Below are 15,000 nucleotides of genomic sequence, written 5' to 3' on the forward strand. Positions count from 1 at the left end.
TATGTGTATATATGTGGGGCATGTACATTCTCCCATGTGCCCATGGTAGCCAGCAGATGACATTAGATCCTGCGGAGTTGGAGTTACAGGTAGTTGTCAGCCAGTTGGTATGGGTGCTGGGAATCAAACTCGGAATCTGTAAGAGCAGTGCACATTCTTAATTTCTGAGCCATCTGTCCAACCCAAAAGAAATTTTTTAAAAAATGGCAAAACCTATAATCATCCTGAAACAAAAATATTGCTTGATCAGAGTAGGAAAGTTAAAGTCCCTTTGTCATTAATAAACTAACCCAGATCACAGTATTCACAATTCCACCTAAGGACTGGAAAGGTGGCTCAGCAGTTAAGAGTTATTGCTAGGTATTGTAGAGGACCCAGGTGGCTTACAAATGCCCTCAACTCCATTTTCTAGGGATTCTGATAGCCCCTTCTTATCTCCATGGGAACTGCATGCATGTGGTATACATTTAGTCATGAGGGCTCATACACATATACATACAAAATTTAAAATATAAACCTCTTCCATGCATTTAAGACAGGGTCGGAGGCCTAATCTGAAATGGAACTGAATGCCCTGTGCACTAGCTTTCATGGTACCAGAAGGCACCAGGCAAGATTCCAAAGGAGGGAAACAACCTTCATGGTGCTTTTCAAATGTGATACCTCAGAACCACATTAATGACTAGAATGTCACAGTAAACATAAGGGTACAGATGTGGCACCTTGATGGCAACCAGCAGCTCACTAATTGGACTTAAGACCCATTCAGCAAGACAGAAATCATGCCTAGTAATGGAAATCTAAACAACTACCCAGGGCTAGTGAGGTCATGTGGTTTATAAGAAAACCTATAAACCACAACTTTACTGAACGCACAATCCCTAACTACACTCTTAAGTATTTGTCCAAGAAGTGTTGTTCTCAGCCTGCTCAAAAAAAACTTCTTTTTGTGACAGACAGACACCATTACAGAAAACTACAACTAGTCAACATGCAGAGTTGTAGAACCGAGTTTAAACGGTTACTTCACCAAAAGTGTTCACACCTAAAGCCCAGGGAACATTACAGAAGAAAGATATTTTAAGAAACAGAGTATATGGAAGTTTGCTCCGATTCTATGTTTTGTAGTAATGTCAGAAGCTGCGCCCAGAAAACCTCACCAATGGGACTGTGAGCTGAGCAAAGACAGTGACAGACATGACAAAGTGGATGGAGAAATGACCAGGAGGCTTTAGCCATACATTGTGAACTACTGGCAACTAAGGAATGCTGAAAGTGGGAGAAATGACCTTCCCCAGTGAAGGGTACCCCACTTGGTTATCTAATACCAAATGTCAGCCCTGAAAATATACAGACACACCAAGCAGGTTATATTTAGGAATGTAAATGAATACACATATACATATAAGAATGTAAAACAGCTGATGAAAAAAAAGTAATGGATGTGAGAGTGATCAGAAGGGTTGTAAGGGAGGATTGGACAGAGTAAAGGGAAGGATGAAATGATATAATTATTAAAAATGAAAAAATAAAAGAAAAATATTTGTTTAAAATCCACATATTTGCCATACTGTATCAAATGACTTTGCGACTTATATATTTTTGTTCCACCAGCAGTTTTTTTTATAGTCAAAAGTAAGATAATAAGTATGTTGTGTTTGATTTTTGTTGATTTTTCTCCAAATAATGATTATCGATCTTGATTTATAGTAAAGTAAATATTGTTTAAAAATTATTTGTCAGTGTTTCGTTATTTACCTGTGTTCTCAGAAGTATACAGTTTTAGAGTCTAGGTGGTAGATAAACTTTGTAATTGAATATTTTCATAATCTTAAAACAGTAATGTAAATAAACTTATTACTGTGTGAATAGTAAACTAAGAATGTACTTCATAGCTTTTGTTATTATTGTTCTTAACTGAAAAAAATTGTGAAAAAAATTGTTAGTAGAATAAAACTTTTAAAGGTAATACTACTTTGAAAAAAATGTTCTCTGTTGGTGGAAAATTTCCCCTTAAGAACAGTTATTATGAACATTGGTAAATGAAAAATTATAAGGATTTATAAAGCATTTTCAGGTAAACAAAATTATAGCAGGCAAGGGTTTAGCAGCTATTTAGAACTTTTATTCTTCTTTTTTAGGGAATCTGGAAACATCAAAGCTGGATTAGAACATCTGGTAAGCTCTGAGTTCCTCTTGAACATTTGCATCGTCTTTGATATCTGCATCCTAAATGAACACTTTTGGATGAGTTTTGAATACCTTGTATTGAGAAAGTCAGCCATTTCCCAAAGGCTCAGCCTATTGTTATTATGTGAAGGCACTTACCTTTTCATTTATCTTACCATTTCAAGGGAATTAATTTTGTTTAAATTACTTTTTTTGATGTAGAGATGAAATACAATGAATGACAATCCTTGGATTGATGATTGCTTTAATTAGAAGCAAAATTTGGTGTAGAATTTTTGGTATATCTTGATCTGACAAAAACAAGCACATGTTTTAAGAAAAACACCATCAAATATTGCATCTATAAAGTGGTATGTTTCAGCCATTTAACAGCTTTGAAAGAAGTGCACAGCTTTGTTTTTCCTAATGTCTTTCTTTATGAATAATGCATTGGCTTAAACTATATTCAGCTTTAGTATATAAAATAATTGAGATGCACAATTTGTTTTGAGCAAGCATTTTTAAAGAACAAATGAAACTTAAACTTATTTAGCATTAAACTCTATCGTTTGATTTTTAAAAAATTGGAAAGTCCCCTTTCTAACAATTCCGAGCTGACTAGACAGAGTGTTCACCATAGCATTAAGTAGTTCATTTAAACAGAGTCTTCTAAACTCATCCTCTGGTTTCTGGTCAGATCCAAATGTTGAATAATTAATGGTAGAGATCTTTTGTAAATACAGTCTAAGTACTTTTAAAATTGAGAAGCTTCATTCATATATCATATTCTAGCTTTGTTAACTATTAATGTGCTTTTGATCTGCCTCCACAAAGGAAAACAGTGGCAAGAGGCAGCTTCATGTTATAAAATTAATTTTGCTCTTTGACAAGTGTGTGTGTGTGTGTGTGTGTAATGCATTCTGGTTATCCATCCTCATTGGCAGCTTCATTTTCACTAACAGTAGTTTTAGAGTTTGAAAGTTTTTCTTTTACCAACTAAAAGGATCTGAGAAACCCTAGATCTTTCAAAATACTACTAAAAAAGAGATTAATTTTTAAGAGCTATGAAACTTAATTAGAAAAGTTTTAGCACTGTCAGAAATAAGTAAATGACATTGTGATTGTCATGATGGAAATATATTTCCGAGCTTCTATTTATCACTTAATAAGACATAATTAATTTAGAACATAAATATCTGAATAAAATGTCAATTGAAACATGCCCCTCAAGTATACCAGTTTGATATAAACTGGTAGTTTATATCAAAGGGATATGTGAAATGATAACATGAAAATGAACTTTTGTAATTCCCTTTTAAATTTTTAATTAAAAATTTTAGGTCCGTGGATGGCTCAGTAGGCAGAGGCATTACCACAAGTCTTATGACCCAAGCTAGACCCCAGAAACCCATTTTATGGAAAGAGAGATCAGACTCCCAATTGTTTCTTTTTGTTAAACATGAATCAATGTAATAAATTAATAAATTTTGTTGTATTTAATTTTCCATGTTCCTCAGAAAATGAGTTTGATTTTTAACGTTTAAATGATGTTTTCTGTGACCTGGTGAGGCGGCTCCCCCTCACGGGGAGGTGATCAAAGAGCCAGACACTGAATTCATGTCACAGACAGTCCCTGTTCACATGGACGCTGACCTGCCATGGGCTACATCTGTGCAAGGGTTCTAGCTTATCTCCATGCATGATCCTTGGTTGGAGTATTAGTCTCAGAAAGGAGCCCTAGGCCCAGATTTTTTGGTTCTGTTGCTCTCCTTGTGGAGCTCCTGTCCCTTCCATGTCTTTCTATCTCCCCCTTCTTTCATAAGATTCCCTGCACTCTGTCCAGTGTTTGGCTATGACTCTCAGCATCTGCTTTGGTACACTGCTGGGTAGAGTCTTTAAGAGACCCTCTGTAGTAGGCTATGCAGCCAGTCCTGATAAGACCTGATAGGCTAGGGTCAGATAGAAGGGGAGGAGGACCTCCCCTATCAGTGGACTAGGGAAGGGGCATGGGAGGAGGTGAGGGAGGGAGGGTGAGATTGGGTGGGGGTGAGGGAGGAGGCTATAGCTGGGATACAAAGTGAATAAACTGTAATTAATAAAAAAGGAAAAAATTTAAAAAAACATTCTTGAATCTATCAGTATAGAAGACTAAGGGGTGTGAATAAAGATTAATACTTTTAAAAAATAAAAAATAAATAAATGATATTTTCTTTTCTTTTTTGAATTTAAAAAAAATTTTATTCACTTTATATCCTTGTTGTAGTCCATTCTGTCCTCCTCTCCCAGTTCCACATTCTGTCCTTCTCTCCCTCTCACTCCTTCCTTTTTCCTCAGAAAAGGGGAACACCCTTTCCCACCTACTCCAGCTCATCAAGTTGCATCAGGACTGAGCATGTCCTCTTCTCCTGTGGCCTGGCAAGGCAGTCCCACCAGGGGAAAGTGATCACAAACCTGCAAGTGAGTCCTTGTCCTATGTAGTCCCCACTTCCCTTCTAGCGGACCAACATGAGGACTAAGCTGGCCATCTGCTACCTCTTTGTAGGCGGCCGAGGTCCAGTTCATGCATGGTCCTTGATGCTTCAGTCTCTGCAAAGTCCTCCAGGCCCCTAGTTAGTTGGCCCCGTTGGTCTTCTTGTGGAGCTCCTGTCACGTCTGTGCCCTTTTCTCTTTCCTCCCACCTTTCCATAAGATACCCTATGCATCGTCCAATGTTTGGCTGTTAGTCTTGGCATGTGTTTTGAGGGCTGCTGGATAAAGTCTCTCAGAGAACAACTTTGACAGGCTCCTGTCTGCAAGCTTAGCGGAGTATCTTTCATAGTGTCAGGGGTTGGCACTCTCCGATAGGGTGGGTCTTTGGTTGGGTATTTCCTCATTCTCTGCTCTGTCTTTATCCCTGCACATCTTGTAGGCAGTGTAAATTTGGGGTTGAAGTTTTTGTAGGTAGGTTGGCATTTCCATTCTTTTTTTTTAAATTAATTTTTATATTAATTACAGTTTTATTACTTTGTATCCCAGCTGTAGCCTCTTCCCTCATTCCCTGCTAATCCCACTGTCCCTTCCTCATCTCCTCCCTGCCCCTCTCTAAGTCCACTGATAGGGGAGGTCCTCCTCTTCTTCCATCTGACCCTAGCTTATCAGGTCTCATCAAGACTGACTGCATTGTCCTCCTCTGTGGCCTGGCAAGGCTGCTCCTCCCTGTGGGGGAGGGGTGTCAAAGAGCCAGCCACTGAGTTCATGCCCATCTTTCTAATAGGAGGTTAGTCTAGTTAGAAGGTGTTCTCTTCAGTCTCTATGGCCTCTGCTACTAGGAGTAACTGCTTGAACCCCCTTCATATCCTCCCAGGGCCCTACCCTGACTTGAGTCTCCAGTTTGTCACTGAGATAGCCTCACTGTCATTTTCTCTTTTCTCTACAGGCCTTCTGTCCTCTCACCCTCACTCTGCCTAGGTTTGATCTCCACCCTGTTAAGTCTCTGCACCCCCTCTTCTACCTTGTTCTCGCTTTCAGTATCTCCATTTTTGAGTATGTGCTGTGTCAAAAGTGTGGAGGTCAGAAGACAAATTTTCTGGAATTTCTTCTCCCGTCCACCTTATGTGATTTTGGGAATTGAACTCAGGTGTCAGGCTATGTTCAAGTCCTTTTAATCACTGAAGCATCTTGCTAGCCAGATTTTTATGACTTCCTTATTGCTAGGAATTTACAGTTCATATTATATAAGTGGCTAGAATAAAGTTTGATAGATGAAAAAATGCACATTTTATCTATAAACATATTTGTCAAAGGTTTTTGCAGAGAAGGTTTCGCTGTAACTTTGAGCTCGAGGTCTTTCTGCTTCTGTCACCTCAGTTCTGGGTTGAGAAGAGTGTATTGCCATGCATGGGAAGCTGTGTGTGCTCACACACACATGAACAGATGCACAGATACACAGACACATGCATACACATAGGTTTTCAAAAACATGAGCCATACTAATATCTCAGTACCAGTCCAAACCACAGAACTCTTCATTGCCATCTCCTGTATTATACTTCTGCTCATGTGCTTAACCATATGCACACAAATAATTTCAGAATTATTGCATACCTGAATCACAGAACTGCTCAAGAGAACTCATTTTGCTTAGTTTTACCCCATTGCATGTGGTTATGTTTATTTACTCATTTGAATTAGAGTTGGGCTCATTTGTTTCATTTTCATGGATTCTTAAGTACCAATATGTAGTGACAAAGAATACTAATTTTGATTACATTTTCAAAACTCTTAGTTGTTAAATCCTGAAAATTATAATACGTTCAAAATAAAATACCCACATAAGATAAGTTTAGTAAGAAACATACTTAAAAGTTGGAAAAGCATTAAGGAAGAAATGTGTTTGATTGGTAATATGTCGGTTTATAATTCTTCATTCGATTATATATCTTCTCAGGGAGCCGAAATTCTCCCACTGTTGTTTCCCATTGTTCAGAAACATTTTTGGGCTGAAGATGCAGTTTATGGAAGATCCCTTGCCTGGCATGTACAAGGCCCTAAGTTCACATCTGTCAGCCCCCTCCAATATTCTTTTTATTGGCTTCTTTAAGAATATTGTGTATTTGATCATTTGTTCCATTCTTCCAAATCCTCCCAGATCTCCTCAGCTTTTCTTCTTCCCTCCTTGCCCCTTCTTTGTCTCTCAAGAAATAATCAAAACAATTTTTGAAAGATAGCAAATAGAAACAGAGAAAATACAAAACAAAAAGGAAAAAACCCATGGAGTTTAGGTCAACCATTCCTGAGGCTATGGCCTGCCATGAGTGTAGATACACACAGTGTCATTCAACTGGAGAAAACTGCTTTTCCCTCTTCCAGAAGGCATCAATTTCACATAGATTTTGGTTACAGATGGATTTCTCAGTATGCTTGAAACAACCAGCAATAACTTCAGTTGGAGGAAAAATACCTTGCAGTACTCTTTAGCTAGGAAGCAAGAAAATCTTGGTACATTACTGGAAAGTTATGTGAGAAAATAAGAAAATATCTATTGAAAAGAAATATTTACATAATCTATATCTTTATATAATATCTATTTTTAGATAAAAGATGCTTACATGTTATTACTGAAGACAGATGGACAGATGTCTCCCCCTTTGGAGGCATTAGTCTTGCTCAAGCCTGATGACCCGAGTTCAATCCCAGGAGCCCTGTAAAGGTGGATGAAGGAGAAAACCATTTCTACAGGACCTCCTCATCTGCAATGACACATAAACAGACACACCACGTAATAACAAAGTTCTTTTCATAATTAAATAACATTGAATCCATCTATAATTTAACTCACTTTATAAAAATACCCAGAGCTGCCAATGAAGCACCAAGAAAAAGAAATTTAAAGGGAGGATTCAAGACCTTCCTACAAGGTCATCCTTCTTTGGTTTTTACTGATAAGACCTCCAAATGATAGTAGTATCTCTGACATGCGAGTGAAAATAGCATTTGTACAATTTAAGAGAACATGGCACAAAAGTAATATGAAGAGCCTGTCCCTGGGTTTGTAAGGTGAGGAACAAGACCGTAGAAGACAAAAGCATTTCTGAGCACAGTGTAAGTGGTGTGATTCAAAGCATCAGGTACTTTAGAATTTACACATAACATGTTCTAGGGTGTGAGGCATGTAGCTTGCTTGGGCAGCAGGCAGGAAGCCCTGTTTCGGGTATCCACCCAAAACAGAGAAGCAAAACCAGTATCACTTGGCATAGCTTTGTCGTTTTAGAAAAGTAAGAGAATTATTTTCATAACCTGATGCTGTCAGTTAACATAGCATAAAAAAACAAAAAAACCGAATCTGGTATGTAATGACTGAAAAAAGTTAAAGGAATAATATAAGAACACCCTGACACGTATATTTCCATTTAACTCCGCATTCACTTAGATACTGATGAAATTCCTGGGTGTAAATTCTCTTTTCAGAATATTTAAAATATGGGCAAAGCGTTCAGGAATAGAATGTGCTTGCTAACAAGAACTCTGTTTAGTGAGTGAAACTTGAGTAATAACATTTATTATAGAACACCAGTCAAGTGTTCAAATATCAAAAAATAAGGAATTATAAAGACCATAAAAAGTCTAATTAGACTATTTCCTCTTAGTAAGCCAGCATATCTTCTTCCCTCTTTCCTTTTCTATTTGTTCTGGAAATCGCCCCCCTAATTATAGTATCAGTCCTCCCTGTCTCCCTCTCTCCCCTCTTTCCTACCACCCCCTTCTCTCTCTGAGCATACCTTTTTTTATCTTGCATACCTGCCACATGTTTTCATAAATGGTGGAAGAAGTGAGATCCCCGAGTCAGAGAAAATGATTTATTACTAACCTCACACAGCTAGTCTGTGCATAATAGGTTCCTTGGAACCCCCGGTTTCATGGAGTGATGCCCTGTGCTCACTGAGTTGTGTGACAGCTCAGGAACTCCAATTGTAGGAGTCTAAGCACCTGCGTGGTTTTTTGCCCACAGAGAGACAGCGTGTTATCCTACTTACGTTAACAGAACAGTCTCTGTGATAGGCAGTCCTCTATCTGCATCTTCCAAGACTGTTAAAGAATATTTGCAGACATAACTCAGAGTAAAAGCTGTTGTAAGATACATGGAAGTGCTGGGGAGAATTGTATGTCTCTTAAGAATTGAAGTTAGGTACGGTATATGTTTTGGTGTAGTGGTGTTCTTTTTCTCTTTTTGTTCACCTCCTTGGCTGGCCTGCTGACACTCACTCACACACGCTTTGTTTGCTTCTGTTGGACCAGGACTTCCCTCACCTTGTTTTTCCTCCTGCGTGTGTCCTTGCTAGTTTGCTAATTCATATTTTATATACTGCTGCTCTGTCTTTGATTGTTTTAGAATAGGTTCTAAAATTAAATATAGCGTCTTCAGCTTCAGTTTTCTATTAGCACCCTGGTTTCCTCTCATATTGAAGAAACTCATATTCTGGTATAGTTCTCATGGAAGGCTGCTCCATGCCAGCTATTTTTCTAGAGTTTTATGATTTGAACAAGAATTTAGCTTTCTGAAAATTCCTGTCTTGCATTACATTACTTTAACTCTTAAGAATAAGCTTCCATTAATACCTTGTTTTATACATTTTCATGTCTTCTACCACCCTATTTACTTTTATTTAATAATTTTATTTACTTTTTTATTGTTGCCTTGAGATATTGTCATTTTTCTTTGTCCTTTAAAGTCCTCTGTTTTGCTAAGATGAACCTAAAAGTTCTTAAAACTCCCTTGATTCTTTGTAAGTTCAAATTGAAATTTGTTGTGTGTGAATTTAAGTTTTATTATTTCATGAAATTAACCTTTTGGATTGTACTATTAAATACTATCTTATTCCATTGTTTTGCTGTTTTCAGGTACTGTATGTGTGTGAGAGACTCAGTGTGTCTGTCAGTCTGTCTGTGACTGCATATGTGTGCTTTTCCTTGTCTTTGCAGAGACTCAGTGTGTCTTTCTGTATGTGACTGTGTATGTGTGTGCTTTTGCTTGTCTTTGCTTTTAGTTACAGCCATTTCTTATTTAGCTAAGTGTATTATTAAAATTTCATTCAAATGTATTATTCCTTGTACATAATGTAGTTTGTTCTTTATTTCTGAATTTGTCTTTCATTTTGGTTTTTATATTTTGAATTTTCATGTGAAAAATTCTTTACTTATTTTAAAGTATTATGTTTTGGGATTACTTTCTGATACAGAATTTTAAGCTATAAATGTTTTGATTTATATTTTCTGTTCACTTCTCATATAGTTTTTGTGGGGGGGATGACTTTATGTATTCATTTTTAATATACGTTTTGTAGAGGTACTTTCTAAATCTAGAATGCCCTCTTCTGCAGCACAGTGATGTGCAGGTTTTAATGGGTGAGAGAATAGGAGGTGGGTAGGTGTTGATTGAGCTGTTAGAGTTGCTTATTACTTTTCACTGCCGTGCGTCCTGCTTTTGTAGTTTTTCTCTCAGAGGCCTTGTTCCCTCTGCTGCCGCCTCTGCTCCCACTCACTTCCAAGCTTCATGTTTCTGGGAAGCATGTATTCAGCATTTTGAATTTTTAGTGTTATACTTCCCCCGCCACACTCCACCCCGGTCCAGGGATTCATTTTGTGATTCTTGTGATATTTCACACTCACTAATATTTAAACAGTGAAAAATGGCCTATACATGTTTTTACCTCAGAAAGAGAAATTACTAATTGATAACATAAAATGCTATAAACCACTTCTTAGAAAATTGTGTAGCTGTGTTTAAATAAAGAAGGCCTTGCACATTTAAGCACATGCTACCCTGCATTCTGTCATGAGTGGCAAGCACAGCCTTAACCTTAGAGTAGCCCTCGGATCCTAAAACATTACCCTGCAGGTGTCCTGCAGAATCAGCAGAACTGGTCAGAAACTATCTCAAACAACCCATTGCCTGTACCGTAACATACAGAAACTGTGTGAAAGTCTAGGTTCAGTGTTTCGGTCTCCTAATGACACCAAGGAGTAATGCTGTCACTGATGAAACAACATGCAGATAAAAGGCCTCTGACACTGACCCAAGTCTTGTCTTTTAGTTTGTCTCTCTGCAGGGTGATTGATTAGTGATGATGTTGCTTCTGTCTTGTTTCTGAATTAATGATCTTCTAAACTCGTAGAGAATTGACTAATAAGTTCTTGCAATATCAAGTTATATTTCCTTCCAGTTTATATTTTAAAATTCTGTAGCATGTAGTAAGTAGTGTCCTGTTTTGAATTTAAATGTTTACTCTCTACAGAGTTCTAATGTAGTCCAGTAATTACTAATGATGTGAACATGCATTTTTATTATTTCTGTTATGAAAAGGCGCAGGTGATAAAGCTTGCCATTTGATTATAGTACAGTTACTGCTATGTAGGCAAACTGTATGGAATGATACCCACTCCTCTTAGGAGAGGGATTAGAGTCAGAAGCTATTGTTAGTACATGAAACTGTGTGAAAAGTTGTTACTGTTTGAAAGGAAAACACGGATTATTTGGAGTTTTGTTTTGTTCTGTAAAGGACTGCTCTGCTAGTTCCTGTGGGGGGATGACGTCACTTACCCTCATTAGTGTGCTATTTCTAAAGGGTCTCTTCTTCTCTTTTCTGAGAAGTCACGTAAGTAAATGGAGTTGGGTCCCCATCACTTGGAAATCATATTTAAGTGCAGACTCTCATTTTCATACTCTAGGCAGGAACATGATACTATGTATTTCAGAAAGTTTGAGGTGAAGCCAGTGTTGCTTTGAGAACCACTGGGGAGAAAAACATATTAAAAAGGTTTGACTTGAAATGCAAGTGAAATTTCTGAAGCAGGTTAAGGATCCGAACTCAGAGCCCACAACACGTGACTAGGTGTTAATGGAGTCTAACCTAGAGAGAAGGGCTTTCTGAGAGAGGGGCACACAGCCCTCCTACTAGGCAAAATAATGCAGGGGCTGGTTTTCTTTGCTGCTTTTCTCCTCAGGACTGTAGCTGCATACTAGTTATAATAATACCATTTCAACTTAGGTGGGCAGTTTCCACAAGTGATAATAACTTTCCCATTAGGACAGTGATAAGGGTTTGCAGCTTTAAGTGAGATTTGCTTTCTATACTTGGATGGCAAAGGAATTCTGGAGCCATACCTGTGGTAGTCATCTCTCCACAGAGGCCTCATTTGTGTTTCTAACATTGGACAACATTTGAAAGTGATGACCTGCTTGTCTTTGTGGTCACACGGTCTGACCATTCTGAGTGTTGAGAAGCAGCTATCATTAATAGCTTCTTTAGTGCATCAGTAGTTTGAAAGACTATGTTGCTGCTAACAATGTAGATAAGCTCATTGCTGTTATATACTCATCAATAATGCTACCAAGTCCTAACAAAAGCCCTTCCCTCTGTTTTAGGCTATTTTACATAGAACTTATAAATCAAACTGCTGCATTTCAGTTCTTAAAATAACAATTGTCTTTAACACAAACATAATCATAGTGTATGCACTTGATACATTTGAGTATTAAGTTAACGTATATAATGAACAAGAGTATTAGAGAGGCTGATTTCTTACTGTGTTCTGAAAAGAATTTTTTATAATTGTACAAATGAGTTAGAGCCCATAGTTACTTTAAATAAACCAGTGCTGTACATACACTCTATAATGTACTAATACAAGTTTAAATTATTTACTGTCTCTTGCCACTCTTTAGGGTAGTGGTTCTCAACCTATGGGTCACAACCACTTTGGGGGATGAATGACCTTCTCACAGGGGTCACCTAAGCCTATCAGAAAACATAGATATTTACATTATGATTCATAACAGTAACAAAATTACAGTTATGAAGTAGCAACAAATAATTTTATGGTTGGAAGTCACCACAACATGAGGAATTGTATTCAAGGCTCTCAGCCTTGGTAAGGTTGAGAGCCGCTGATTTAATGGCCTCAGCAGATCTACCAATGCTTTGGTCTTCTTACCGAGGGCAGTATTTATTGGATGCTCAGGATAAAAATGCAGAATGACTGCATCTTCTTCCTCTGTGGCCTGAGAAGGCTGCACACCCACAGGGCAGGTGATCAAAGAGCAGGCCACTGAGTTCATGTCAGAGACAGTCCCTGTTCTCATTACTAGGGAACCCACTTGGAGACTGAGCTGCCATGGGCTACATCTGAGCAGGGGTTCTAGGTCCTCTCCATGTATGGTCCTTGGTTGGAGTATCGGTCTCTGCAGTCTCCCTTGGGCCTAGCTTTTTTTGGTTCTGTTGCTCTCCTTGAACTCCTTTCTCCTCCAGGTCTTTCTATCTCCCCATTCTTTCTTAAGATTCCCTGCATTCTGCCCAAAGTTTGGGTATGAATCTCGGCATGTGCTTCAGTGGTCTAGAAGAGGGGCATAAGGGAAGAAGAAGAAGAAGGGAGGGAGGGATTACAGCTGGGATACACAGCGAATAAATTGTGAATAAAATTTTAAAAATTAAAAAAAATTAAATGTCATCTTGGTAGAAAAAATGCATATTGAAATACTTTCCTCAGACTGTAATTATAAAGTGCAACTGCATGATATTTTCTTCTTCACAGAAGACCTTCTTTTTAACAGAAAAATGTATTTCATGAATACTTGCAAAGTGAAGTAATTTGATATGGATGCAGTGTTAATTTCCTGTTACTGTCATGACTTCTTAGGCTGCTTATAGGTCTTAAACCTGAGAACCAGCACAAATTCCAGTCAGTTTATACTGTTGTCAGTGCTTAATTTTTCAGATCTATCTGATCAGTTGCAAAGTAGTTCCATGTTAGTATAAATGATTAATAACTATTACTCAGTTTTCCAAGTAGCAAAACATAAGGTCCATTCTCTGCCCACTCCAATCCTTTCTACATGCCATAGACATGACTGCCTGTTCCATTTTTGAGAGCCCACATCTTATGAAGAAATCTGTTAAACTTGTGCTTTAACAAAGCATGAGGTTAAGCAGTATTCAAACTATTACTGATAGTCTGAGATTTATGTTTGATACCCGTGAATTTTTCTTAGTCCTATGCACACCTGTGCTTCCTAAAGTTTTAAAAAGTAAATACTCTAAACACACTGTGGTAACTTCTATTTCCTGTCAGCCACAGACTTCAAAGTTAAATGTTCCTGAACCTACACAGTAACTAAATAACTTTTCAAGCTTTTTGTATTATAGTTCAGAACACTGTAGGTTTTGCTTCTTTGCAGGGAACCCCAGGGAGTACTCTAGTATCTAAGAGCTTTCTTAGGGTCTAACTTTTTTTGTAGCAATACAGAGAAAACATGCCATCAGGTAGCAACGTCCTCCCCTCAAAGTGTTATCAGTAAGAATAGATAATGTCTACAGAACAGTACAATTAGTCCTACTCATTGCCGTTTGCCACAAAAATCACAGCTTTAACAGTGGCCGCCTGTGCATTTCAGGTTTTTAGAAGGAGCACACCATACAGTAAGAGAATCCAGACAGACATGATGAGACTTGATAGGCTAGGGTCAGATACTAGGAGAGGAGGACTCCCTAATCAGTGGACTACAGGAGGGACATGGTGGGGGGAGAGGGAAGATGGATGTGACTGGGAAGGAATGAGGGAGGGGACATAGCCGGATACAAAGTGAATAAATTGTAAATAATAATAATAATAATAATAATGCTGAAAAAAGAAGAAAAAGTAAAAGAAAAAAAAAACTTGTAAAAAGAAAAAAATGTGATTTTATCTTGTGACCTAAATGAAGCACATGGCTGCTGGTTCATTTTATTCATTTTCTCCTTTATGTACAGGGGAATCAAAATAGTGTGTGGGTATTTATCTAAACTATTGCAGTTTACTCAGAGTAGGCTATGAGAAAACACTATACTCTGTATGCTGATTAACCTATCTTTAAAAACTTCATTGTGTACTATGAAGTACCCTATAATAATACATGTTCATTGTAATGGATAGCATCTACCTGCCATCAATCTAATGTTTATTAGCATCCATACTCCCAATCCTCTCTCTGTGACAATATATGCATATTCTCATTAGCGTTGTGTTTACTTAAACATGTACTTTATGTGATATTTACAGCAGCTTTTGTTCATTTAGGATGCATATATGCATGAACCTGGAATTTGAATTTATCAGAATATTGTGAGTTAATACTACCATTGTCTTTTCACATTTTAGAAGTTTGAAAGCCACAAAATATGTCAGATTTAGTTTATTTCCACTTTTGCTTACCTTGATTACAGTATGTCCAAGAAGAGTTTAAAAATAAACACAGCAGTAGAGAGGAGAATGTCATTTAAAAAATCCTATTTAGTACTTTTTAAAAACCATCTAATTTAA

General features: G+C 37.6%; 1 protein-coding gene across 1 annotated transcript in view; it reads left to right on the forward strand.

The window, feature by feature from the left end:
- The window catches only part of Rsrc1 (arginine and serine rich coiled-coil 1), a 279,466-nt gene that overhangs the window by 112,892 nt on the left and 151,574 nt on the right, over nucleotides 1–15,000 (forward strand). Inside the window, exon 6 of the mRNA XM_055596771.1 lies at nucleotides 2,142–2,178. Within this exon, the coding sequence (XP_055452746.1) occupies nucleotides 2,142–2,178 (37 nt within the window). The remainder of the gene's footprint in view (nucleotides 1–2,141; nucleotides 2,179–15,000) is intronic.

This window comes from Psammomys obesus, unplaced genomic scaffold (genome assembly GCF_907164565.1).
Source record: "Psammomys obesus unplaced genomic scaffold, mPsaObe1.curated_primary_1811, whole genome shotgun sequence".
NCBI classification, from domain to species: Eukaryota; Metazoa; Chordata; class Mammalia; order Rodentia; family Muridae; genus Psammomys; species Psammomys obesus.